Source organism: Gopherus evgoodei, unplaced genomic scaffold, assembly GCF_007399415.2.
Source record: "Gopherus evgoodei ecotype Sinaloan lineage unplaced genomic scaffold, rGopEvg1_v1.p scaffold_34_arrow_ctg1, whole genome shotgun sequence".
Classification (NCBI taxonomy): Eukaryota; Metazoa; Chordata; order Testudines; family Testudinidae; genus Gopherus; species Gopherus evgoodei.
This window is the reverse complement of record NW_022060016.1, coordinates 1,540,259-1,566,876: the sequence shown is the minus strand read 5'-3', so window position 1 is coordinate 1,566,876 and position 26,618 is coordinate 1,540,259. Positions and strand designations below refer to the sequence as shown.

Below are 26,618 nucleotides of genomic sequence, written 5' to 3'. Positions count from 1 at the left end.
CATCACCTGTGCCAGCCCCTTCTCAGCCAGGGCTGCCTCCTACCTGCCTCAGGAGGCTGCAGCTCCCACCCCTGGCTCTGCAGGTGGGCTGGGGAGTGGGAGGGGAAAAGCAGAAAGAGACAACGGGGAAGGGGGAAGAGGAGTGGACAGGGGTGGGGTCTCAGAGGGGAGGAGGCGGGGCAGGAAGGTGTCCAGTTTTTAAATATTATCAAGTTGGCAACCCTGTGCTGGCTCCATGGGTGGTTGGGAGAGGCCAAAGTGAGGGACTGGGCTTGGGGTGGGAGTACAGGGGGAAGTCAGCCCGCCTCTTCCCCACCCCTTATTTCCCCCATAGTTGCTCTGGCGATTCCCGTGCGTTCCCAGCACAGGGTCTGCTGCTGTTTCATTGGTGTCATCAGCCCAGCTTTAGAATGTCCCTGTTCCGTTGTTAATTTGTCAAGTATTATTTTGTTGGGGGACTTAGTGATCAGAGCCCTGAACTAGGACTCAGGCAACCTGGGTTGAAATCCCAGTTCTGCGACTGGCATTTCACTGCCCCCACCCTGTGCCTCAGTTTCCCCCCTCTGATAATGCCTCCTTTGTAAAGTGGTTGGAGACCTACGGCTTCGGATAGGCTACCACCACTTCCCTTAGCAATGCAAGTGGTGGAAGAGAAAGGGAGATTTGTGATGGCTTCAGCTAAACTTGAATGGAAGTGGCTGCAACAAAGAAAAGGCACTTTCCTGGCCCACGGGTTTTCTCCCTGCCTCATTTCATAGGCCTGCTGCAAACAATGAGGGCTTAGGGTTCCAGGCCTCCTTTTTAATGGAAAGACTTAGGCAACCTAAATAGAGGGTGTGACAATGCGGTTCTGGCGGGACCCAACTGAGAGTGCCAATTCAGGACCAATTGCTTAAACAGGGCAGTTACAGCCCTAGGCTGGGGTTTTTCCACCTCTAAGGCAAACCAAACCAGCCAGACAAAAAGGACTTCGGTTTCACCCCACTGGCTAACCACAAGTCACACAAGCAATTTCCTTAGTCACTCCAGTCTCCCAGTATCACCACCAGTGCCACCCGTCCTGGGATGAATGGTTATGAAAACCAACACCCCAGTAAAAGAAAAAGGTTCTCTCGATCCCGAAGGACCAAGCCCCAGACCCAGGTCAATATACACATCAGATCTTACCCACAAATCACACTGTTGCCAGTCCTTTAGAATCTAAACTCTAAAGGCTTATTCATAAAGGGGAAAAGGTAGAAATGAGAGCTAGAATTGGTTAAATGGAATCAATTCCATACAGTGATGGCAAAGTTCTTAGTTCAGGCTTGTAGCAGTGATGGAGTAAACTGCAGGTTCAAATCAAGTCTCTGGAGTACATCCCCCGCTGGGATGGGTCATCAGTCCCTTGTGTAGAGCTTCAGCTTGTAGCAAAGTCCCTCCAGAGGTAGGAAGCAGGATTGAAGACAAGATGGAGATGAGGCATCTGCCTTATATAGGCACTTCCAGGTGTAAGAACACTTCTTTGTTCTTACTGTGGAAAATTACAGCAAAATGGAGTTTGCAGTCACATGGGCCAGTTCCTGCACACCCTGCTGAGTCACAAGGCGTATCTGCCTCCTCTCAATGGGTCAATTGTGTAGCTGATGGTCCTTAATGGGCCATCAAGCAGGCTAAGCAGAGCTAACACCAACTTGTCTGAGGTGTTACCCAGAACTGCAGCACCAATTTGAAATACAGACAGTATACAGCCAGTACTTATAACTTCAACTACATAATGCTACAGACATACAGACAGCAAAATCATAACCAGTAACTCATAACTTGGTCTTAGACACCTTATATGACCCCTTTTACATAGGATTTGGTGCCACTACAGGACCTTGCTTGCAACCCATGTTCTATATGGTCCCAGTTTATATCAATAACATCACACAGAGGTCCCCAGTTATTCTAGGGGGAGCTGGTAGAGAGTCACATAATGAAGGTAAGATTGTCCATCACCCTTGTACCATCATTTACACCTAGGCAAACTGATGTAAAATGTTCCCCCTTGAATGACAGCGATGGGAACGTTTTACTCTCAGGGCCGGATTCCCAGCTGTTGTCCGTCTTCTGCAGTTCAGTGCAGGAGCTGAGTTTCTGTGGCCATTGGGGAGGGATAGCTCAGTGGTTTGAGCATCGGCCTGCTAAACCCAGGCCTGTGAGTTCAATCCTTGAGGGGGCCACTGAGGGAGCTGGGGCAAAAATCTGTCTGGGGATTGGACCTGCTTTGAGCAGGGGGTTGGACTAGGTGACCTCCCGATGTCCCTTCCAACCCTGATATTCTATGAAAGGGTCAAAAGATAGATCCTGCAGCGGATGGCGAGAAAGCTACTGCAGGAAGATGGAGACATGGCAGAAGGATGGGTGGATTGTCGTGTGTGGGCTACAGGTTCTGTGCGGGACTTGTGGGGTGTCTCCCTCTCGCTGCTGGTTTGGTGGGGAGAACCCCCCCTGCAGCACAGCGCCCCCTAGTGCCATGCTGGGGCATTGTGGGCAGACCTCACTACCAGGAGAGAGCACCCCCACCCTCTTCCCTGCAGCGTCGCACACCCTAGCTGTGCATGCTGCTGGCTCCTTAGCCAGGGCTGTGTGATCCAGGCTTCGGAGCCAGCCGGCCTCCCTTCCCCCAGTGCGGCCACCTGGGTGGCTGGCTGCGGGGGCGGCGTTATTAACAGGCTGTGCACGGTGCGGGGGGGCTGCTCTGGCAGCTGGCGGCTCTGTTTGTCGACAAGCAATCTCACTTTTTATCAAGCGCTGATTTGGAGTCAAAGCATGTCAGGCGGAGTCGGGGCCCGCTGCGCTATTCCCAACACGTCTGTGTGTCCTGTCCCCCCACCCCCTTGGAAACAGCGGGGAAAGGAAGAAGGGGCAGCCCATGGGGGCGGGAGGGGAGAGCAGGGCTCAAGGCGTCATCACCCAGGGTTGGGATCTCACCCACCGGGGCTGGCTTGTTCCTCAATGCTGGTGGCTCTGGGCTTCCCATCCCAGCAGGAGGAAAGAGACCCCCCCCCGTCCCGGAGGGATGCCCAAAACAGTGCCGGGGGGAGGGAGAGGATAGTGATTAGGGTGATGGGAGTGGAGGCAAAGTGTTTGGGATGGAAGAAAGGGATGAAATTGAAGGAAAGGGAGGTTGGGATGAGGATGGGGAAGGAGGGGAGGGTGAGGAGAGAAGTGGTGATGAGGTGCCTGGGCAGGGAGGGGAGGCAGGGGGTCTGGGCCAGCGGGGGGTGAAGGGGCAGGCGATCTGGGCCTGCAGGAGAGGGGGTCATGCTCATCAGCCTGGTACCCGGCTTGTTTCGTGGGGTTGCTTAGCCCCTCTCCCTGGTGGCAGGGGAGCAGGGATCCCTGCGGGCAGTGCCAGGTGGAGGGAGGGGCCCCACTCTCAGAACTGGGGCTGGGCGAGGGCTGGGCCCATACTAGGGTGACCCAGTCAAAAAGGGATCCTGGTGGATCCGGTCAGCACTGATGACCAGGCCGCTGACTGTCCGGTTGGCGGTGCCTGTCAGTGGGGCTGGCGGGTTCCCTGTTAGCCTCTGTGCTGCGCAGCTCCAGAAAGCAGCCGGCACGTCCCCTTTCTGGATCCTACGTGTAGGGACAGCCAAGGCGGGATGGGGGGATCAGGGCTCTGACCCCTCTCCCTGGCTGGTTGGCGCTCGGAGCCTTTGGGCTAAAAGGGCCTTTCTGGGAATGAGGCAGATCAGCTCTTTATGCCAGCGAGAGAGAGCGAATTGGTGACAATAGGAGGGGAAAAAACAACTCATTTGATCCCCTTCTCTGCCAGCCCCCCCATCACCCTCCCCCGATCGCATCGCCTTAGCGCCGAAATTGAATAAAAGGTGCATTAGCCGCATCGGCTTGACCGAGGGCCCTGGAGCTGGCGGCTCTGGCGAGGAGGGAGCCGGGAAGCTAAATAAGGATTAGGATATTAAATCCACCTCCCAGCCCAGCAGATAAGGCTGTAATATTCCCCTCTCCCCACCCAGCCCGGGCAGCTGGAAGGTCCTAGCGAAGGGAGTTCACAGTTTGGGGTTTTGGGGGGCGTAGGGGGGAGATTTTGGCCCTGTGCCTAAGGCCTTCTTCTCTGGCAGCCACTGGGTTCAGCTGTCCCGCTAAGCGGGGCCAGATCCTGGCTGCAGAGTGGCTGGGACATGTCTTGCGGGGAAGGCTGGGGGGCTTGGAAGGTGCGCAGCTCCGAGCACTAGGGGGCGCTGTGTCTCGGAGTGGGGCGGGGGCTCGGTTAGGGGTCCTCTCCCCTGGCATTCAGTGCTGGCCCCAGTACCCCAGTGTGGCACTAGGGGACGCTGTGCTGCTGGGAGCTGGGTGGGGGCTCTGCAGGGGGCACTGGGCTGTGGGGAGCGGGATGGAGGGTCTGCAGGGGGTGCTGGGCTATGGGGAGCTGGGTGGGGGCTCTGCAGGGGGAACTGGGCTGTGGGGAGCAGGACGGAGGGTCTGCAGGGGGTGCTGGGCTGTGAGGAGCAGGACAGGGGCTCTGCAGGGGGCACTGGGCTGTGGGGAGTGGGAGGGAGGGTCTGCAGGGGTGCTGGGCTATGGGGAGCAGGGCGGGGGCTCTGCAGGGGGTGCTGGGCTGTGGGGAGCAGGATGGAGGGTCTGCAGGGGGTGCTGGGCTGTGGGGAGCAGGACGGAGGGTCTGCAGGGGGCGCTGGGCTATGGGGAGCAGGACAGGGGCTCTGCAGGGGGCACTGGGCTGTGGGGAGCGGGACAGGGGGTCTGCAGGGGGTACTGGGCTGTGAGGAGCAGGACGGAGGGTCTGCAGGGGGTGCTGGGCTATGGGGAGCAGGACAGGGGCTCTGCAGGGGGCGCTGGGCTGTGGGGAGCAGGACGGAGGGTCTGCAGGGGGTGCTGGGCTATGGGGAGCAGGACAGGGGCTCTGCAGGGGGCACTGGGCTGTGGGGAGCGGGACGGGGGGTCTGCAGGGGGCACTGGGCTGTGGGGAGCGGGATGGAGGGTCTGCAGGGGGTGCTGGGCTATGGGGAGCAGGACAGGGGCTCTGCAGGGGGCACTGGGCTGTGGGGAGCGGGACGGGGGGTCTGCAGGGGGCACTGGGCTGTGGGGAGTGGGACGGGGGGTCTGTAGGGGGTACTGGGCTGTAGGGAGCAGGACAGGGGCTCTGCAGGGGGTGCTGGGCTGCAGGGGGCAGGGCGGAAGCTCAGCAGGGGTCCCTGGGCTGCAGGGAGTGGGGTGGGGGCTCACTAAGGGGTTCTGTGCTGCGGGGTGGGGGCTCGGCAGGGGGTGCTGGGCTGCGGGGAGTGGGGTGGGGGCTACCTAAGGGGTTCTGTGCTGCAGGGCGGGGGCTCAGCAGGGGGTGCTGGGCTGCGGGGAGTGGGGTGGGGGCTCCGTAAGGGGTTCTGTGCTGCAGGGCGGGGGCTCAGCAGGGGTCCCTGGGCTGCGGGGAGTGGGGTGGGGGCTCACTAAGGGGTTCTGTGCTGCGGGGCGGGGGCTCAGCAGGGGGTGCTGGGCTGCAGGGAGTGGGGTGGGGGCTCACTAAGGGGTTCTGTGCTGCGGGGCGGGGGCTCAGCAGGGGGTGCTGGGCTGCAGGGAGTGGGGTGGGGGCTCACTAAGGGGTTCTGTGCTGCGGGGCGGGGGCTTGGCAGGGGGTGCTGGGCTGCGGGGAGTGGGGTGGGGGCTCACTAAGGGGTTCTGTGCTGCAGGGCGGGGGCTCGTCAGGGGGTGCTGGGCTGCGGGGAGTGGGGTGGAGGCTCACTAAGGGGTTCTGTGCTGCGGGGCGGGGGCTTGGCAGGGGGTGCTGGGGTGCAGGACAGGGGGCTCCTGGCTGCGTTGAGCGGGACAGGTGCTCAATGGAGGGTGCTGGGCTGCTCTGACCAGGGCTGGGGCTTGGCGGGGGGCGCTGAGTGGTGGGGAGCGGGACGGGGGTTTGGTGGGGGGCGATGAGTGGTGGGGAGCGGGGCGGGGGGTGCCAGGTGGTGGGGATTCGGCGAGGGGTGCCGGGTGGTGAGGCGGGGGCTCGTCAGGGGATGCTGGGCGGCAGGGAGCAGGGGGGGGGTCTCAGCAGCGAGCGCTTTGCTCTCGTAGTTGGTACCAGGCAGCCGTGCCCTCTTTTGGACAATATGTAAAATCTCGGGGCTGCTGAAGCCCCCCCGGCTGTTCACCGTCCCATGGGCTTAGCAGCTTTATCTCCCGGTGACCCCAGGCCGCGGCTCCCAGGACTGGACCAGCGCTGGTTGGGTCTGTCCCCGCCCGTGACCAGCCTCAGCCCAGCAGTCCCCGTCTAATTCCCACGGTTCTGTACGGCCTCGCCTCTCCCACGGCCAGAGCGAGGTCTAGATCAACCCCACCGCCCCCTGCTGGGTGGGACCAGAGCTGCTCTGACATCGGGGGGGGGGGGGGTTGTGTCACCCTTTAGAGGTCCCCAGCGGGACTGCAGTCGGAAACCCACTTAATTCCGTTTGTTGCCTGTTTCCTTTGGTTTTGGGCCCAATGCATTTACCTCCCGCTGCCCTGGGTTCAGCGGAGAGCTGCTGGGGTCATGGGTTCCTTTATTTCTAGCCTGCCTTCAATTCCCAGGGCCCCTTTGCCAGCGCAGCAGGGCCAGGTTCTGGCCTCAGCTCCGAGACGCTCAGGGCCCTGGGTGGGAGCCCTGGATATCGGCACACAGTGCCCAGAGCCGGTGGCTGCCGAGCTACAAGCTGACATAAGCACAAAGCCGCAGCCAGTAACTCTATCGCCCCTGCTAGCCGTGCTGGAGGAGAAGAACAGGGCTCTTCTGCCAAAGATTCAGTGCTGCGGGGGGCTCAGTAGGGGGCGCTCTCCTCTCCCAGTCAGTGCAGCCCCCAACGCCCCAGAAGGGCACGAGGGGACACTGTTACCACAATTTGCCCACCCAAGTCCCCTCAGTACCTTGTCAACAGAGCATGGGGTTGTTTTTCAAGGCCCCTGTTCTGGAACGGGGCGGGGAGGGGGTGGGAATTTGCCTGTTAAATATAGCTGCTGTACCCCCTCCCTGACCCAGGAGTGGCCAGCCTCCCCGGAAGGGGGACACTCCCTAGGGAAACTGATGCCGTGCTCTGCCCAAGGGGCACAGCCCCACACAGAGAGGGGAAGTGACTTGCTTGCGTTTGCACAGAGAGGGAGATGTTGGAATAGCTCCCACAAGGACAGACTCTCGGCTGCCCCCTCTCCAACCACCAGCGCCCCACTCCCCTCCCAGAGCTGGGGAGAGAACCCAGGAGTCCTGGCTCCCAGCCCCCCTGTGCTGTAACCACTAGACCCCACTCCCCTCCCAGAGCTGGGAACAGAGCCCAGGTGTCCTAGCTCCCAGCCCCCCGGGCTCTAACCACACTCATGTCAACCGTCTCCTCCTGCTGTCTGTTCTCCAACGCTCCTTTTCTGTCTTTGCCTCAGGTTAGAGCAGGTGAGGTGGGAGCTCCCTGCCTTTGCAAGCTGGCTCCCCCTCCCCTCGCCCTTGTTCCCAGAGCCTTTGAAACCAAGATCGCCCGGTCCGAGGGGGGTTGTCATGTCCCAGGGCTCTCGGTGGGTCCCTGTGCTCACTAGACGCCCCTCTGGGATGGGCAGCGCCGCAGGCTCCAGCAAGCACTTTTAGGTGCTGCCGTTCAAACGCGCATGCAGCTGGCGCCCGCTGTGCTGAGCCATGCGGGATCTCCGGCGCTGTGCCGTGGCACTGCCAGCCGGGGGCTGTGACGTGACGGTGGAACACAGCTTGGAATCTTCTCCGGCATGTGCCAACGGCGGCTTTCAAAGCACCTCACAGAGAGAGCTTGTGAGCGCCCCTAGCTTTGGATGCCCTCTCCCAGCGGGGAAAGCCGACCCGCCTGCCTGCCTTTCCCTGCCATGTCTCCTGCCCCACATGAGCCAAAGGGCCCTGTCACCTGGCCCCCTCATGCCATCATTGGCACGGGTACAAGGTGAGCGTGAGACACTTCTGGATGGTCCCAATTCGCACAGGGTGTGCGAGGGGGAGGAAGGTCTGGGGGAAAAGGTCTAAGATGCCCACCAGAGGTCAAAGCATCGGGATGGAGGGGGGAATCCCAGATTCTCAGCAGTGTCAATTCCCCCTGGTCCCAATCAGATAGAATGGGTCAATCAGGGAATCACCCAAGATGGTCAAAGCTGGCAGCGAAGGCCCCCCTGAGTTTCACCTCTCAGACCTTAAGCAGGTCAATTAGGTGTCAGCTCTGAAACCTAGCGATGTTCACTAGAATCTTATGAACCATTTCAGCACCAAGCCTTTCAGTGAGAACATCCAACCAATGTGCCTATCTTAAACATCTTCCCCGTGTGCTGAGAGCTTCCCCCGGCCCCACGCGCACACACTCTTCCAAAACCCTGCACTGCTCTTCGGCTTCACCTGGAGTGGGCAAAACTGAACATTTCGGGTATTGTCAAATCACTGCGATATCGTACTGAGCTAAATAATGCTGGGTTAGCTCACTGACTAGGACAGTGAGTTCACGGCAACAGTGCTTTGATTAATTTCCTTGAAACTGCAACTTTCTGGTGATGAGTGGATGGATAAATAGGTCAATAGACATTTTGATTCTATGGTTCCTAGGTGCTACGTAATACAAATAGCCAGCCAGGGAAAGATTTGCTAGGGGAGTACAAAAAGGAATAGGTAGACTAAAAGAGAGTTTGTGAAGTATGGTGGAAGGATGAACGGAGAGATGGTTAAATCCTGTGGATGGATGGATGGATGGATGGATGGATGGATAAAGAGATGGACGGATACTATAAATAAATGGATAGGAAGAGAGATAGGTAAATGTGCGTGAATGGAAGGTCGAGAAGAAGGCTAGAGCGGCTGATGAATGGATGGCTAGGTAGAGCCAGGGAAGAGCTGGATGAATGGAGAAAGAGAGAGGGATGGAAGGATGGAGGGATAGATCGAGATGGTTAAGTATTGAGGATGGATGGAAGGATGATGAAGTGATGGACTGATGCGTTTACGGGTAGGTAGAGCAATGGATAACTAGTGGACAGGGCGAATGAGGGGCCTGGCCAGATTTGTGGTGTGAGCGTGGCCTGAGATGGGCCCAGGTTGCACAGGACGAGCCCAGGGCAGCTGTGCTGTGCTTGTGAGGGCTTTGCAGGGCCTGGATGGCATTGCAGGACCTGGGGTTAACCCAGCATGGGTGTTGGACAGAGATGGATGGAAAGATGGAGAGATACCAGGGATGGAAGGTGAGGTAGAAAGAGAGATGAACGGATGGATGGATAGGTCGAGAGGTGGATAAATAGGTGGGTAGGAGGAGAGAGAGGTAGGAGGATAGGATGGATGGAGAGAGACTGGGGAGGGATGGATGGAAGGGTGGATATAAGGATAAAGAGATGGCTGGCTGGCTAGCTAGAGCAATAGAGAACTATTGTGGCTGGTTGGAGGCAGATGCCTGCACAGACAGAAGAATGGAGAGATACTGGGGATGGCTGGATCCCCTGGCTGGATGTGTAGAAGGAGAGATTCGAGGACAGACGATGTCTACAAGCACTGGAAGGGTGAAAATGACACACCCACCATCATAAGCTGCCTCAGCAGGTTAGACCTGAGCCTTCCAGGGCGCAGTGTTCCAGCCGTCACCGCTTGGGCTAAGGGAGGGACTCCTCCAGCCGCTTGCGGCAGTAGGTTCTTATCTGCTGCAGACCAACCCAAGAGCACACACGCAACCCCCACTGAAGAAAGGGCTCCAGAAACAGCAGATGGGGAAGGAGGTCTCAAGAATGTGACGATGGGGTGTGAGTGGGCCCAGGGAAACGTGGGTTTATCCTTGCTGTTGCTTGTAGTCCGTGTCACGGTAGCACCAAGGGGCCTGAGCCCGGGGTCAGGGCCCATTGTTCAAGGCTCTGTCCTAACGCGCAGCTGAGGGGTGAGCATGATTCTTCCTGATGGGAGAGGCAGGCACGGGGAAAACATGGTCGGTCTCTGGAGCTGACCCCGAAGATGGGCAGAATAAGATCTCCCAGGGACCAAAAGGGGCAGGGGCAGAAGGGGCCCAGCAGGGTCCCCAGGAAGAAAGGACTGGAGATCAGGTTAGCACCCAAGTGCCCCAGTCATGGCCCAGGCTCCCATTGTGCCAGGTGCTGTATATTTTCTTTTGCTGTTAGGTGTATTACGGTAGTGCTGAGGCACCCGAATCGTGGCCCAGGCCCCCAAGACGCTAGGTGCTGTACGCTTGTGGCTATTAGGTGTATTACAGTAGTACCGAAGTGTGGCACTGGGTGCTGTGAGCCACTATGCCGTGGGGTGGGCCGGGCCACCTCGCCCTCAGGCCCCGCCCACCTCTGCATGCCCCTCGCCCCTGGGTTTGGGGAGGGTGATGATGGGGGCAGGCAGGATGGCTGCTGACATCTCTCTCATTCTCTCCCCAGGCAGTGGCGGCGGAGGCCTGCATGCCCGGCGGGAGGCGGGATGAATTCCTGAGGAGAGGTAATTGCCAACGTGCCATGTGCTGGGTGGGGGCAGGGCAAGGGAGGGGCATAGCCAGATTTGGGGTTTGAGTGTGGCCTGAGATGGGCCCGGGTTGCACAGGGTGAGCCCAGGGCATTGCAGGGCCTGGCGCAGGCCGGGAGCAGGTGTGGCATGGGCCTCACAGGCTCTGTGCTTGCCAGGCAGAAGGAGCGTTTGGCGCGATGAGCAGCGAGGAGAAGAGCCGAGCGAGCGCAGACCCGCCACCATGCCGAGAAGGCAGGTTAAGAGTCAGCAGGTTGCCCTTGTTGCCAAGAAGTCTGACGGCATTTTGGGCTGCATTAGTAGGAGCATTGCCAGCAGATCGAGGGAAGTGATTATTCCCCTCTATTCGGCACTGGTAAGGCCTCATCTGGAGTATTGGGTCCAGTTTTGGGCCCCACACTGCAGAAGGATGTGGAAAAATTGGAGAGAGTCCAGCGGAGGGCAACGAAAAATGATTAGGGGGCTGGAGCACATGACTTCTGAGGAGAGGCTGAGGGAACTGGGATTGTTTAGTCTGCAGACGAGAAGAATGAGGGGGGATTTGATAGCTGCTTTCAACTACCTGAAGGGGGTTCCAAAGAGGCTGGAGCTCGGCTGTTCTCAGTGGTGGCAGATGACAGAACAAGGAGCAATGGTCTCAAGTTGCAGTGGGGGAGGTCTAGGTTGGATATTAGGAAACACTATTTCACTAGGAGGGTGGTGAAGCACTGGAATGGGTTCCCTAGGGAGGTGGTGGAATCTCCTTCCTTAGAGGTTTTTAAGGTCAGGCTTGACAAAGCCCTGGCTGGGATGATTTAGTTGGGGGTTGGTCCTGCTTTGAGCAGGGGGTTGGACTAGATACCTCCTGAGGTCCCTTCCAACCCTGATCTTCTATGATTCTATAGTTGAACGCTGGGCACGTCCTGATGAACCTGTACAGGGCACGATCGCGCTGGGAGCCGCCCGGACGCCTCTCTGAGAAATGTACTGCATCACTGCTAGGCTAGACTCTGGGGTGACCCACTGGCAAGTGTGTGTGATAGCTGCACAGAAGAGGGTCAGGGACGGCCCTCCCTTGGAAGCATTAACTCAAGCCATAGCCACTCGTGCTGTTAGCCCTGGAGGACCCCAGTTCAGTCCTTGGGGTGCCAGCCACGGTGGTGGGCATCTAGCCAATACTTTACAACATTGTCCTCATTGATTATTGGAATCAGAAGATTCTATGTTTGACTCCTGGTTGTCTGGCCAAATCTGTCACCCAGGGTTTTTAGAACCCAGAGTTGCAGGCATGGACCAGGACCCTATTGTGCCAGGAGCTGTGCCTTTTTATTACTATTAAGTATAGTATGGTAATACCTAGGCCCTCCAGTCATGGACCCGGCCTCCATGGTACTACATGCTGTACATTTTTGTTACTATTAGTTGTATTATGGTAGCACCTAGGAGCCCCAGGTGTGCACCAAATTCTCATGGTGCCAGGAGCTGTACATTTTTGTTGCTATTAGGCGTATTACAGTAGTACCAAGGCACCCCCACTCCTGGGCCAGGGTGCCAGGTGCTGCACAGACACAGAACACAAAACCGGTCCCTGCCCCAGAGAGCTGCCTGTCTAAGCCGATGAAACAGCCCAAGGGCCCTGTCTTGGGACGGAGGAGGGTGGCAGGTTTGTTGTGTGAACCCTCTGCCCCCTGGCTGATCAGTGCCATTTTAACCAGCCTGATGGCCCATTGAAGGGGTCTGCGGCGGGAAATGCCGACAGGAAATGAAGCAATGGCAGAGAGAAGGCACCAAGGGTAACCCACTTCCCAGGCCCTAGAACAGTTAGGTGGTGGCTGCCTATCTTGGGTGACTCCTCCCCAGGCTGGCAGTCCAGGTTCCAAGAGGATCCAAATGCTGCATTGGCAGCAAACTGCAACAGACCCTTGATTGTCTACACGGGAAACTAATCCAAATGAACTCTTAAAGTAGATTAGTTAAACCATATTACACCCCTGTGTGGACGCTCTGATTCAGAGTTAAAGAGGCCTTAAATCTGTTTAGCTTTATTTGATTCCAAAGCCACTCCCCAGGGAGGAGCCTTTTATGCCATCATGGAGAACCCCCTCCCCCGAGAATGATGTCTGCGTTATAGGTGCTATGACACACAGTCTGCTTCCATCCATCATGGGACAGCGCCCCCTCCCTCCTCTGCCTCGTTACTCCGCTTGTTGGTATTTTACGGGATTGCATTATCGTGCTTACAAGATTAGTGCCAGTGCCATTGCGAGGAGCTGCTAGCTCCCACTTCCAGCTCGTTAAGCCTTATGAAAAATTAATTGTCCTATCTCTGGGGCTCAGGGCTGCAGACAGCTGTACGGGCTGAGGAGGGGGCGCACCTCAGGAAAGAGATGCAAACCCCACTCTGTCTATGGAAGGGTCGGGAAGCCAGACTGGGTAGAGCAGGGGGTGTTGGGAGTCAGGAGACCTGGGTTCTGTTCCTAACTATAGCCTCTGAGAACAGCGGGTGAGGAGGAGAGTGCTTCTGTCCCAGCTCCTCCATAAACAGAGGCGTCAGTGCGGCAGGCTGTGAACATGGGCCGGCTAAGATGTGTGTCTAAAGAAGCACCCATGGGTGCAGCGTGGCGGGTGTGTCCCTGCTGTGCCATCCACCGGGTAGCCGAGTGGCGGCTGGCAGGGCACAGCTACCACAGTCTGGGAAGTGTCTGCGGGGCTAGCAGGGGATCTGGCTGGACCCCAGTAGAGGCACTGCCCCTCAGCACTGCCGGGCCCAGGCCAGGGTTATGCCAGCAGAAAGGCATGGATGGCTCTTGTTTGACACTCAGACCTGCCCGCCAGAATACAAGTCCTGCCAGCACTGCATTTGTAACCCCCCCACCACAATAGCAGCAAGCAATGCTCTCTTCAACTCATACCCCCCCACCACAATAAAACCCCCATTAATGCTCTTTCGGTATCTACCCCCCACACACACACATAATGGGGCAGTGTGCTGGGGTAGCCAGCCAGGAACAATCAGCCCAGCCTGTGCCATAATTTGCTGCCTGCCAGCCTGAGAGCCAGGACTAACTGGGATTTCAGCCAGCCTGAGAAATGCCTGGGCCTCATCAAAGGGAGGAGAATGCAGGGTGGGGGGAAAGGAACTATGGGGAAGGGAGTAAGTGGTGCTGGTCTGGGGGAAGGGCTGCTGGGAGTCAGGGCTCTGCCCCAGCATGGCCAGGCTGAATAGGAGTCCCTCCGCGCGTGGTAGGTGATTGAAGAGAAATCTGATCAGGCTGGATGAACAACTGTTTGTTTGCCTGGCCTGTTGCCCTGGGAGGGGATTGCACGCCAAGAGGAAGACCAAACACCTGGGGGAGTGGAAACTGAGGCAGTGCATGCCTGCACCTCCAGGCTTGGCCAGCAGTGGGTGCTCCATGGCAGCTGAGCCTGTGATCCCCCCGCCATAGTAAAAGCCCCAGCAATGCCCTCTGTAGCTCCTATCTTCCTCTATGATAAGGTGCAGGGAGGGGGCACTTGGGTTAGCAGGGGGAGGGTCTGGCTCCCAGCCATGGGGAGGGGCTGTGACTGACCAGCTGTGCTTAGCAGGGCAGTGACTGTAGCCTGTTCCCCCGCCCTCCATTTCTCTCTCTTTCACTCCATTTCTCTCTCTTCCCCTCCATTTCTCTCTCGCTCGGTGTAATTGATTCTCTTCTCCTTGGGGAGAGCAAGAGAGATAAAGGCTCAGAGCCGGCCGCTGACTTCGATCCACATCTGCCTGGCAACAGCAGTGATTGTTTTTGTCCGCACACAGGAGCAGTGTTCTAGGGTTCAGATCGCGGGCGGGCTGGGAGGCAGGGCTCCTGGGTTCTAGCCCCAGCTCTGGGAGGAGAGTGGGGTCTAGTGGCTAGAGCAAGGGGGGCTGAGAGCCAGGGCTCCTGGGTTCTATCCCAGCTCTGGGAGGGGAGTGGGGTCTAGTGGTTAGAGCAGCGGGGCTGGGTTCTAGGACACCTGGGTTCTATCCCTGGTTCTGAGCAGGGAGGAGGGGGCTCTGGTGGGTTAGGGCTGGGAGTCAAGACTCCTGGGTTCTATCCCTGGCTCTGGGAGGGGCATGGGGTCTGGTGGATTAGAGCTGGTGAGGGGACTTGGAGCCAGGACTCCTGGGTTTTGGTGTGGGGTTTGGTGGGTTAGAATGGGGGGAAGCAGGAGGGCTGGAAACCAGGACTCCTGGATTCTATCCCTGGCTCTGGGAGGAATGTGGCATCTGGTGGGTTAGATCTGGGGGAGGGCTGGGAACCAAGACTCCTGGGGTCTGGTGGGTTAGAGCTGGAGGGGGCTGGGAACCAGGACTCCTGGGTTCTATCCCTGGCTCCAGGAGGGGCGTGGGATCTGGTGGGTTAGAACTGGTGGGGGGAGGGGCTGGGAGCCAGGACTCCTGGGTTCTATCCCTTGCTCTGGGAGGGGCATGGGTTAGAGTTGGGGGGCTGGAAACTGGGACTCCTGGGTTTTATCCCTGGCTCCGGGAGAGGAGTGGTGTGTAGAGGTTTGAGCCAAGCCAACTGGCTATCAGAAATCCTGGGTTGCATTCTGGTCTTTCCTGAAACCGGTCCACATTAAGAAGCTGCTGAAGAGCTTTCCTGGAGCTGGGCTGGGCAGCTGCATGTGAGCGGCAGGATGGCGCCGGGCTTAGGGTGCTAGCATCTCAGCTCTTCCACAGATGAGTCTCCCTGAGCAGCTGTTCTGTGCCTCAGTTTCCCCATCGGTACAATGAGGATCCTGTGGGGGTGGGGTAGTGTGAATAAATACACTGCAGCCTGGGAGATGCTCAGAAACTGCAATGTTGAGGAGCAGGGAATGGAATATGGGGCCTTTCCCCTCTAGGAGGCGCTGGCTCTGAGCCTGGGTGGCCAGTGGGGGCCAGGGCCAGGTTGGAGTTGTCTCCGTCTCCTGGGCCCGGTTCAGAGCCGTCACACTCGGCTGCTCCGGATAAAAGTCTCATCTCAGCTGTCAGCTGCGATCCCATCACCAGTCTGCCTGCCGGGGGTGCAGGCTGACAGCACAGCGCAGGGCCACGGCTAGACACTTCGGGGTGGGGTGGGGAATACAGGTGGGTCAAAGCCGCCCTCCCCCCCATGGAGATAGGATGAGGGGCTAGCCAGGTGCCTGAGTGCGGCTGCTTCTCGTTGCCCCGAGGGTTTGCATCAGCCCCTGATGCTCCTGCTGGGTGCCTGAAAGTCACTGGAGAGAGATTGTGTGGGTGCATTGGGATGTTTTTTTGGGGGGTCTCCCAGGGCGAGGGTGTGTGCCTGGCTCCAGAAGAAGGGTAAGTAGCAGATGGGGGACAATCTGTCCCCCACATGCAGGCTTGCGCTGGAGCAGGAGCAGGAGCAGGAGCAGGAGCAGCTTTTTCATCCTTGGCAGCATGAGCTGTTCTAACTCTGGCTATTCTTCATATCCAAGCCATGCGCAATCCCTGACTCCTGCCCTGGGTGGGATTCATGTGGCTGTGAGTTCCACAGGCCAAGGACGTGGCATGTGGAAAGGAACTGGCTTGGAATTTGTCCTCTTTCTGCCCAACATCCCTTCGCCCTTGGGTGACAAGATGGGGTGAGCCAAAGCTCTTCATCGCCCTTCTCACTCCCCACCTCGTGGCTTTGTAGCCGTCTGTCCTGTCCCTTCTTATCCGTCATGTGGGAGGCGCCTCCTGCCTCAGGTGGAGTTGTTATCTACTTCAGAGAAATGTGAGCAGCGATGTGATGGAAACGTTGTACTTGCCCGGAGAACCAACAGTCCTTCCCCGCTCCGATAGCCTTGTGAAAAATAGGGGAAACTGAGTCACACATCGACTTCATAAAAATATGACAGAAAATTCCCACTTTGTCACAGTCCATTGCCCCAAAATCGGGAGGGGTCACTCTCTGAAGCAGCTTGGTGGGAGGAATCAAGTCACACCTATGGCTGAAGAGCACAGTGGGGAAACTGAGGCACTGTGTGTGCGCCACAAGGAACCTGGTATTTAAGGATCTGAAGGTTTCCCAGTTTTTCCTGTTTGAGGGTTTTCTGAAAAGGTGGGGAGGGGAGTTTTTTTTTTTTTAAGGGCGTCTTCACCTCTGGTCATGGACTGCTCTCAAGGTAATTCTGTATTAGATAGATGACGGTGGTGCGTAGAGGGCCTGACCAAGACTGGAGGGGTCTCTGTTTGTTCTGGGCACTGGCGGGGGGTGGGGTGAGAGGTTGCATTTGTAACAAAGATCAGCAAATGTCTGTGCCAATGGTAAATTGGGGGGAACATGGACCCTGAAAGGTACAACCCACAGGCCGTGATTAGAAATGGAATTTCGCCCACTGTACAGAATGATTGATGCCCTGGGACAGGGTATTAGATCAGGTCAAAGTACACTCTCACAGCAGGCTTTTCTGACTTTCAAATCTGTGAAAAGGGGAGGGATCGGAGGGGCTGATTTTTTAAAAGAATGTTATACTGGGGGGGAAGTGACTCAGAAATGTTTCCTTTTTTCCCCCCTGTTTCTGAAGATAGAAATTTTCCAAAAATGATTTTTTTTGATCAAATGATGGGATATTCTCCCCCTCTCACCAATAAAAAAAAAGTGTCTTTGTTTCTTTTTTGGTTTTAAATCCCTTGTTTGAAAATGTCTCGTTTTGGAAAATGACAAACCATGCAAAATTAAACAAACAAAAAAAATCCCAGCAAACCACAAACAACTGTCCAATAAAACAAAACAAAGCAAATGTCCGGGTGAGGGGAGGGGAAATGAGAAGGGTTTTTTTGTGGGGGGCAATGGAAAATCCCAAACAAATCAAGCGTGAGGAAGCGACCCAGTGGGTGTTGACCGTGTTGTCGCCGCTCATGATTTTATCCCAAGCCTGGTGTTTTTCCTTCAATCACCAGCTCCTAGAGCCACGAGATCCTGTAAGGATTTACGCTTTCATTTAAAAATAAGTTGGTGGTGGCCGAGAAAAACTTGGCAACGGGACCCCTAACGTCTCAAAACCCAGGAGGCGACTGAAAAACAGAATCTGCTGCGAAGCTTAGCTTTGTGTAAACCCTCATGATTTTCAAGCAAGATCTCACAATTTTTCTAGAGGCATGACTCATGGTTTTCCACCCCTCGTGATGCTGGGATGGGGCCAGCCAGGCTGTGTTCCTTGGGCGCCACTTATTAAAAAAAACACAATATCCCAGAGGGGTCTGTCGGTCACAGGAATCAAACTGCAGGTCTCACAGCTCCACAAGCTGGGGGGGCACTTGGACAGGACCTCTGCCAGCTGAGCTTTAGAATCCAGGGTGAAGCACAGGGATTGTTTTATACAAAGATCCTTTGCTCGGCAGTGAGATGCAGCTGTCTCTGGGGTGGGACATGGAGGCTGTTTATACATCCAGCGCTGAGACACAGCTGCCTCTAGGGAATGGACTGCCGCCGCCTGAATACTCAGACGGGCCAGTAGAAGGGGACAGCGCTTGGGAAGCAATTTGCCGCTGTAGGTTTGTCGCCACTGATTTTTGTGCCTCTTGCCTGCAGAGCCTGGGCCGGGAGGAAGCGAGGGCCAGTACCATGGAAAAACTCCTCCTGCCCCTTTTGATGCTTGGCACCATGGCGAAGGGTCAGCACTGCCCCGGCCGCTGCATCTGCCAGAACATCTCGCCCACCCTGACCATGCTGTGCGCCAAGACGGGGCTGCTTTTCGTGCCACCATCCATTGACCGGCGCACGGTGGAGCTGCGGCTGACGGACAACTTCATCACCATCATCCGGCGCAAGGACTTCTCCAACATGACCAACCTGGTGCACCTGACCCTCTCCCGGAACACCATTAGCCAGGTAATGCCCTACGCCTTCGCCGACCTGCGCGCCTTGCGCGCCTTGCATATGAACAGCAACCGGCTGGCCTCCCTCCGCAACGAACATTTCAAAGGCCTGGGCAACCTCCGGCACCTCATCCTGGGCAACAACCAGATCAGCAACATCCAGCCGGCCTCCTTCGACGAGTTCCTGGCCACCGTGGAGGACCTGGATTTGTCCTACAACAACCTGGAGACGCTGCCATGGGAGGCCATCGGGCAGATGGTCAGTCTGAACACCCTGACCCTAGATCACAACCTCATCGACCACATCGCCGAGGGCACCTTCTCCCAGCTCCACAAGCTGGTGCGTTTGGACATGACCTCCAACCGGTTGCAGAAGCTGCCCCCGGACAACCTCTTCCTCCGGGCTCAGGTGCTGGCTAACGTCCGGGGCTCCCACCCATCCACCTTGACCATCAGCTTCGGAGGCAACCCCTTGCATTGCAACTGCGAACTGCTCTGGCTTCGGCGCTTGACGCGGGAGGACGACCTGGAGACCTGCGCCTCTCCCGAGCACCTGATGGATAAGTACTTCTGGTCCGTCTCTGAGGAGGAGTTCATCTGCGAGCCACCCCTCATCACGCGCCAGTACTCCACCAAGGCCTTCATCATGGAGGGCCAGGGAGTCAGCCTCAAGTGCAAGGCGGTGGGAGACCCCGACCCCTCCATCCACTGGATCGCACCCGACGGCAAGCTGATCCACAACACCACGCGCGCCACGGTCTACGACAATGGCACACTGGAGGTGCACATCACCACACTCAAGGACAACGGGGTCTTTACCTGCATCGCCTCCAACGCCGCCGGCGAGGCCACGGCCCCCGTGGAGGTCTGCATCGTGCCGCTGCCGCTGCTGGTTAACAACACGGGCCACATCAAGGAGCCCGACCCCGGCTCGTCTGACATCACCACCTCCACCAAGTCGGGCGCCAACGACACCAAGAACCACCTGGAGAAGAAGATTGTGGCGGCCGAGCTGACCTCCACCTCGGTGGTGATCCACTGGCCATCGGAGCGGCACATTCCTGGCATCCGCATGTACCAGATTCAGTATAACAGCTCCCTGGACGACTCGCTGGTGTACAGGTGAGGGCTAGGCTGGCGGATGGGGTCCACGGGTCATCAACAGGGCTGGAACCAGGGGCTAAAGAAGAGCCACTGGTGGCAGTAGTAGGTTGTTATCCTCTTACTAGCACCCCCAGCTAGTATGCGCCACTGAATGAGTGGATGATGCACTGGGTGTAACTGGCCTCTCTTGTCCACGGGTAGCCCCACTGACCTCAGTGCAGCCAGAGGCAGAGGAAGGATAGGAGAGGGGACGGATACGGACAGACTCTGCTCACTAGCTCTCATCTACACTGCCCTGTGTCAACACCAGGGGGTCTCCCTCAGTTCTGCCCTTGGGGAAATGCCGTGGAAAGCAGGGGAAGCGTCACTGTCTGGAAATTTCCGTGGGCAGGAGACGGGGGGAGGGAGCTCTGGCTCACCCCAATGCCAGGGGGAACGCGGGCCAGGAGCAGCAATGCTGCGGGCAGGGTAGGGGCAAGACAGAAGGCTTTGAGCTCCAGTTATCTGGCTCTGTATGATTAGATTTCTCAGAGTGACAGGTTCAAATCCCATCACTGCTGGCTCAATTTCCACAGCTTACAAGGTGCTAAAGGTCTGGCCCAGCTTTGCTTCAGATCCAGACCCCTCTGCCCAAGATTCCCCCTTCCGTGTGCACCAGTTGGCTGTCGCCCTCCACCCCAGAGGTGGCTGCATTCCAGTGGCGCGATCCCAGCTAGCTTTGAGGTGAATGGCAACCGAACCCTTTGGTTATCACCAACAGCAAGCCCGGCCATGCGGCTGGAATCCGTTTCAGGGGATGGAGGGGTTTCCAGTGCAGCAAGCTGCACATATCCAGGCCCTGTGACTCCACTCCTGGGTGGGATTAGCAACGGCTCGGTCAGCAGGGTGTGGGAGCATGGTGGAGGGCATAGGGTGGGAGTTGATGGAGGGGATTTACAAAGGGTTAATGGCTTTCTCTGCATCCTTTGAACACAGGGACAGTAGAGTGTGTGTGTGTGCAGGGCTGGCTCCAGGCACCAGCATTCCAAGCGGGTGCTTGGGGCAGCAATCTGCAAGGGGTGGCAGTCCCTGTTGTTTTGCCCCCAAGCAGCGTGCCAAATTGCCACCACGGGCAGGTGGGAGGGAGGGCAGTCCCTGTGCCCTTAGGGCGGCAGGCCCGTTTCCACGGCGGTGGCAGTTCGGCATCAGCTTCTATGTTTAGCTGTCCGGGGCAGCGAAAACTGTATAGCCGGCCCTGTGTGTGTGTGAGCTCCCCAGTGTGTGTGTGCGTGCGGGTGAGCAACTACTGTACACACACATGTGTTGTGACACTCTTGTATGTGTGACATTACTCTTTGTGCACAGGTAAGTACAGGAGTTGCTCCCTCTGCTGCTGAGATGCAGCCACCTCTGGGGCGGAATGTCACAGCTGTTTATACAGGGAGCTCTCACCCAGTGTTGAGATGCAGTCACTTCTGGGATGGGGCGTCACAGCTGTTTATACAGGGAGTGCTCACCCAGTGTTGAGATGCAGTCACTTCTGGGATGGGGCGTCACAGCTGTTTATACAGGGAGCGCTCACCCAGTGCTGAGGTGCAGCCACCTCTGGGATGGAGCACAGGGTGCTCAGCAGTGAGAGGCAGCTGCCTCTAGGGTGAGGTGTGGGGGTTGTCATGGACCAGAAGTAGCTGTACAAATAACTGATTGTTTGGTTAGCTGGCAGTTTTTAAAAAATTGGTGGTGGGAGGAGGAAAAATTGATTCCAGACCAACTGAAATTAAAATATGTTTTGAATTTTTCAGCAAACCAAAAAAATCATGTCAAGTCAAGTCAAAGAAATCAATTTCTTTCCAATGTGAGGGATTTTTATTGTATGTTTTAAATTTGACGGAAATTTCCAAGCGAAAGGTCAAAAAAGAACCTCTTACGACATCTTCAGAATTATTATTACTACTTGGCTGATTTTCATGACACAAACAGGTCGACGAAACTGGCCCAAATCTAGCACTTCTCTGAACCTGATTTTTTTATTCCTATTAGGTGTATTATGGTAGCACTGCGGGTCCCAGCCCATAACTAGACCTCCCATTGTGTCAGGCGCTGTACATTTTATTGCTATTAGGTGTATTATGGTAGCACGTAGGAGCCCTAGTTGTGGACCTGGACCCTATTATGCTAGGTGCTGTACATTTTATTATTAGGTGTATTACGGTAGCATTTAGGCACTCTAGTTATGGGGTTGGATCCTTGGGTCTACTGTAATACACCTAATAGGTCCTGCCCCATAAATAGAGTGCCTAGATGTTACTGTAACACCCCTAAGAGCAATAAAATGTACAGCGCCTAGCACAGTGGGGTTCTGGCCCATAACTAGGGGTCCTGTTGTGGCAGGCGCTGTACATTTTATTGCTTTTAGGGGTGTTAGCACCTGGGGCCCTTAGTTCGGGGCCAGGACCCCATGGCGTGAGGTGTTGTATGAACACAGAGCAGGAAGATGGTCCCTACCCCAGAGAGCTTTATGGGGTTAGGGGCACATCCCTGGGATGTGCCAGGGGGCTGGGGCCTGGGTTACGGGGCAAGGGGCTATCCCAGCGATTAACCAGTGTCTTCCCCACCTCCCCCCAGGATGATCCCCCCGTCTAGCAGGGCCTTCCTGGTGAATGACCTGGCGGCGGGGCGGGCCTATGACCTGTGCGTGCTGGCCGTCTACGACGACGGGGTGACGGCGCTGACGGCCACCCGGGTGGTGGGCTGCGTCCAGTTCACCACGGAGGGGGAGACCACCCAGTGCCACGCCCTGCACACCCAGTTCCTAGGCGGCACCATGATCATCATCATCGGCGGGATCATCGTCGCTTCCGTCCTGGTCTTCATCATCATCCTCATGATCCGCTATAAGGTCCACAGTGGGCATGAGGGGCCCAAGAAAGCCAAGGTCAGCAACGTCTACTCCCAGACCAACGGCGGGCAGCCCCCGGCCGCCAAGCCCGCCGAGGACAAATATGAGACCTTCCAGGAGGCGGGGCCCACGGAGGCAGGGCCTACGGAGGCGGAGCCCAAGAAGGACACACCCAGCGCCCCCGAACTGGACAAGAGAGACCCCAAGCCGGGTGCCGACCTCCAGACTGTGGCCCTGCTGTCCTCAGAGGAGGGCCCGCCCGAGGGCAGCGTGACCGGCTCCTTGGGTCTCCTCCGGGAGAGCGGGCCTGGCGGCCAGCACCGGGCCGCGGTGGGCAGCGTGGGCCTCTTTCCCCGGGAGCTTTCGAGGACTCACCACCACCGTCACTCCTTTGACGGGGACTATGCTCTGTTCCAGAGCCACAGCTACCCGCGCCGGGCACGGACAAAAAGGCACATGTCCACGTCCCAGCTGAACGCGGAGGACTGCCCGCTGAGCCAACGCCGGGTTACCTTCAGCAGCACCAAGTGGATGCTGGAGAGCACCCTCTGAGACGGGCCCCGGGGGGCGGGCTGCGGGGGTGGCAATTTCGTCTGGCCCACGGGGCGCACAACCAGCTCCCCCGGGGGTGTGGAGGGGATGGCTCCGGTTCACCCACCCGCCCCAGACGGGGGTCCTGCGCCGATCCCACCAACGCCGGCTCTGGTGCCTTAAGGAGCGGAGACGGAGGACAGAAATGAAAAACACCACCCGACGGATGGCCTGAAGGCAAGCATTGGGGCCAGGCGGGGACTGCCCGGCTGCAGGGAGAGGAAAGGGCGTGGCGGGGGGGCTACAGGATGAGTTTCGAGACCCCCCTCCACCCCATCTGCACCGGGCGGCGCGGGAAGGACAGAGCAGGACTAGCAAAGACACATGCACAGATGACACGAAATTACAAAGATCCTTTTACCTTGAGTAAATCTTTATGCATTAATAACTGTCCGGGATGGGGGATGGAGCAGAGTTTAGTTCCAAAATCAACCTATTTCCCCCTGCCCCACCCCCAAGTGTTTCTGGGAAGGGGGCGACAGGCGCCCGCTCCCCGACACAGACTGCGGGGGGCCTATTTATTGTATCTGGCTGGTCTAGATCATTTTCTGTGTTCAGTGTATTCAGTATCGAAAAAGTCATCGCCCCTTTCCCCTGTTATTCCAAACTGTGCCCCACTCTAGCAAACTTCCCCTGCACCCCGGGCCCTCCCCCTCTTCATCCACCCCAGCCCCTCAGCAGTACCCCATTCCCCCATCACCCCTCCACAATCTGTCCAACCCCCAGAGCCGTCCCACACCCCCCACCATCCACCCCAGCCCCTCAGCAGTACCCCATTCCCCCCATCCACCCACAATCTGCCCAACCCCCAGAGCTGTCCCACACCCCCCACCATCCACCCCAGCCCCTCAGCAGTACCCCATTCCCCCCCATCCACCCACAATCTGTCCAACCCCCAGAGCTGTCCCACACCCCCCAGCATCCACCCCAGTCCCTCAGCAGTACCCCATTCCCCACAATCCACCCACAATCTGCCCAACCCCCAGAACTGTCCCACACCCCCCAGCATCCACCCCAGCCCCTCAGCAGTACCCCATTCCCCCGCATCCACCCACAATCTGCCCAACCCCCAGAACTGTCCCACACCCCCCAGCATCCACCCCAGTCCCTCAGCAGTACCCCATTCCCCGCAATCCACCCACAATCTGCCCAACCCCTAGAGCCATCCCCCAGCCCCCACCATCCCTCCCAGCCCCCCAGCAGTACCCCATTTCCCCATTATCCCTCCACAATCTGCCCAACCCCCAGGGCCATCCCTCATCCCCCACCATCCCTCCAAGCCCCCCAGCAGTACCCCATTCCCCATCCTTTCCCCACAACCTCCACAGCTGTACTCCATTCCTCTCTATCCATTCCAGCCTTCCCGCAGTACCCCATTCCCCCACCATCCCCCTACAATCTCCCCAACCCCCAGAGCCATCTCCCAGCCCCCCAGAATATCCCATTCCCCATCCATCCCCCCAACCCCTCCACTGTACCCCATTTCCCATCATCCTTCCCCCATCATGACTTTTTAAAAGGAAAACGCTGTTTGAGTGTCGAACACAAGTTTTTACATTAAAAACCTGTGCCCTCTGCCCCCTGGAACCTCCTGATTTCCTCATCTGCCCCCAACCCCTCTCCCCCCTACTGTCCCCTTTTGGGGCACGGCCCCCCTTTTCAGGAGGTGATTAAAACCTTTTATGTGTGAACTGCAGTGGGGTCCGACCTGTGTCTGTCGTGTCGGGGATGGGGGCAGATCAAGGGGGGCAGGCGTAGAGATTGAGGCAGGGAGGGGATGGGGGTGGTGCCCAGAGGGGGTGCGGGGGGGACACAGAGGGCAGAGGGGGGCGCCAGGGAGCAGGAATCTGAGGGCAAATCCAGCAGTGGTGTGGGGGTGACGAGAGACCAGCTGGGATCCAGGCAGGTTGGGGAGGGGGCAACGGGAGTGCTGGGGGGTTACGGGTGGGCACTGAAGCTGGGGCTAAGGGATTATATGCAGATCATACTAATTAACAAGCCCAAGGGCCGAGCAAAGCGGGGAGGGGGGAGCCAGTTCTTTTGGACCCTGTCAGCTACATCCTTTGCTGCCCATCTCCCGACCCACCGGCTCCGCTCCCGTCCTGCCCGCCTGGTGGAGACAGGATGAGCCCGCAAGGGCACACCCATGAACACGGAATTAGTGGCCAGAAGGGCCCCCCAACACAGCCAGTGCCCCCGTCCCGCTCCCCACAGCGCCCCCTGCCAGGAGAGGCCAAGGTTGGAGTAGCTGCGAGCCCCCCCCCCAGACACCGCCTGCCCCACTCTCCACAGCGCCCCCTGCTGGGAGAGGCCAGGACTGGTGTAGCCTGGAGCTCCGCCCACACCCAGGGCCTGCCCTGCTCCCCACAGCGCCCCCTGCTGGGACAGGCCAGAACTGGAGTAGCTGGGAGCACCCCCATAGCGAGTTCCCACCCCACTCCCCAGAGCGGCCCCTGCTGGGACGGGCCAGGACTGCAGTAGCTGGGAGCTCCCCCGCAGCTGTGTGACTGGGCCCTGATGCCGCTCGCTGGGCACAGGAAAGCAGCTGATGGCGGAAGATTGGCGGAGCCGGGGGGGAGGTCGCCGCGTTGAAGGAAGGGCCAGGAAGGTGCCCCTGGCCTGCGCACCCACCCCAGAACACAGCCTCCCCTGGGCCGGGAACGGGGCGGGGCACTGGAGACACCCTGTGAAATTACAAACAGGCTCTGTGAAGATCCAGCCAGGGAAGGGCAGAGCCAATGTACACGTATGTGTGTTTGTCTGTGTGTCTGTGTGTACTGATTGGAGCTGTGTGTGTGTGTGTGTGTGTGTGTGTGTGTGTTCTGGTTGGAAGCAGTGTGTGTGTGTCTGTGTGTGTACTGATTGGAGGCAGTGTGTGTGTCTGTGTGTGTACTGATTGGAGGCAGTGTGTGTGTATATGTGTGTACTGATCGGGGATTGTGTGTCTGTGTGTGTACTGATTGGAGGCAGTTTGTGTGTATATGTGTGTACTGATCAGGGATTGTGTGTCTGTGTGTGTACTGATTGGAGCTGTGTGTGTGTGTGTGTGTGTGTGTGTGTGTGTGTGTGTACTGGTTGGAGGCAGTGTGATTGTGTGTGTGTGTGTGTGTGTATACTGATTGGAGCAGTGTGTTTGTGTGTGTGTGTTCTGGTTGGAAGCAGTGTGTGTGTGTCTGTGTGTGTACAGATTGGAGGCAGTGTGTGTGTATATGTGTGTACTGATCGGGGATTGTGTGTCTGTGTGTGTACTGATTGGAGGCAGTGTGTGTGTCTGTGTGTGTAGTGATTGGAGGCAGTGTGTGTGTATATGTGTGTACTGATCGGGGATTGTGTGTCTGTGTGTGTACTGATTGGAGGCAGTGTGTGTGTCTGTGTGTGTACTGACTGGAGGCAGTGTGTGTGTATATGTGTGTACTGATCGGGGATTGTGTGTCTGTGTGTGTAGTGATTGGAGGCAGTGTGTGTGTATGTGTGTGTACTGATCGGGGATTGTGTGTCTGTGTGTGTACTGATTGGAGGCAGTGTGTGTGTATATGTGTGTACTGATCGGGGATTGTGTGTGTGTGTACTGATTGGAGGCAGTGTGTGTGTGTCTGTGTGTGTACTGATTGGAGGCAGTGTGTGTGTATATGTGTGTACTGATCGGGGATTGTGTGTGTGTGTACTGATTGGAGGCAGTGTGTGTGTGTCTGTGTGTGTACTGATTGGAGGCAGTGTGTGTGTATACGTGTGTACTGATCGGGGATTGTGTGTCTGTGTGTGTAGTGATTGGAGGCAGTGTGTGTGTATGTGTGTGT

General features: G+C 57.5%; 1 protein-coding gene across 2 annotated transcripts in view; it reads left to right on the top strand.

Annotated features, from left to right (window-relative positions):
* The window catches only part of LRFN1 (leucine rich repeat and fibronectin type III domain containing 1), a 50,676-nt gene extending 27,187 nt beyond the window's left edge, over window positions 1-23,489 (top strand). Inside the window, exons 2-4 of one of the 2 annotated variants that reach the window (XM_030544407.1) lie at window positions 10,384-10,441; window positions 17,962-19,370; window positions 21,957-23,489. In XM_030544407.1, the coding sequence (XP_030400267.1) occupies window positions 17,995-19,370; window positions 21,957-22,782 (2,202 nt within the window). In that variant the 5' untranslated portion in view covers window positions 10,384-10,441; window positions 17,962-17,994 and the 3' untranslated portion in view covers window positions 22,783-23,489. The remainder of the gene's footprint in view (window positions 1-10,383; window positions 10,442-17,961; window positions 19,371-21,956) is intronic. The other variant, XM_030544408.1, reaches the window with a different exon arrangement.
* The last annotated feature ends 3,129 nt before the right edge of the window (window positions 23,490-26,618 follow it).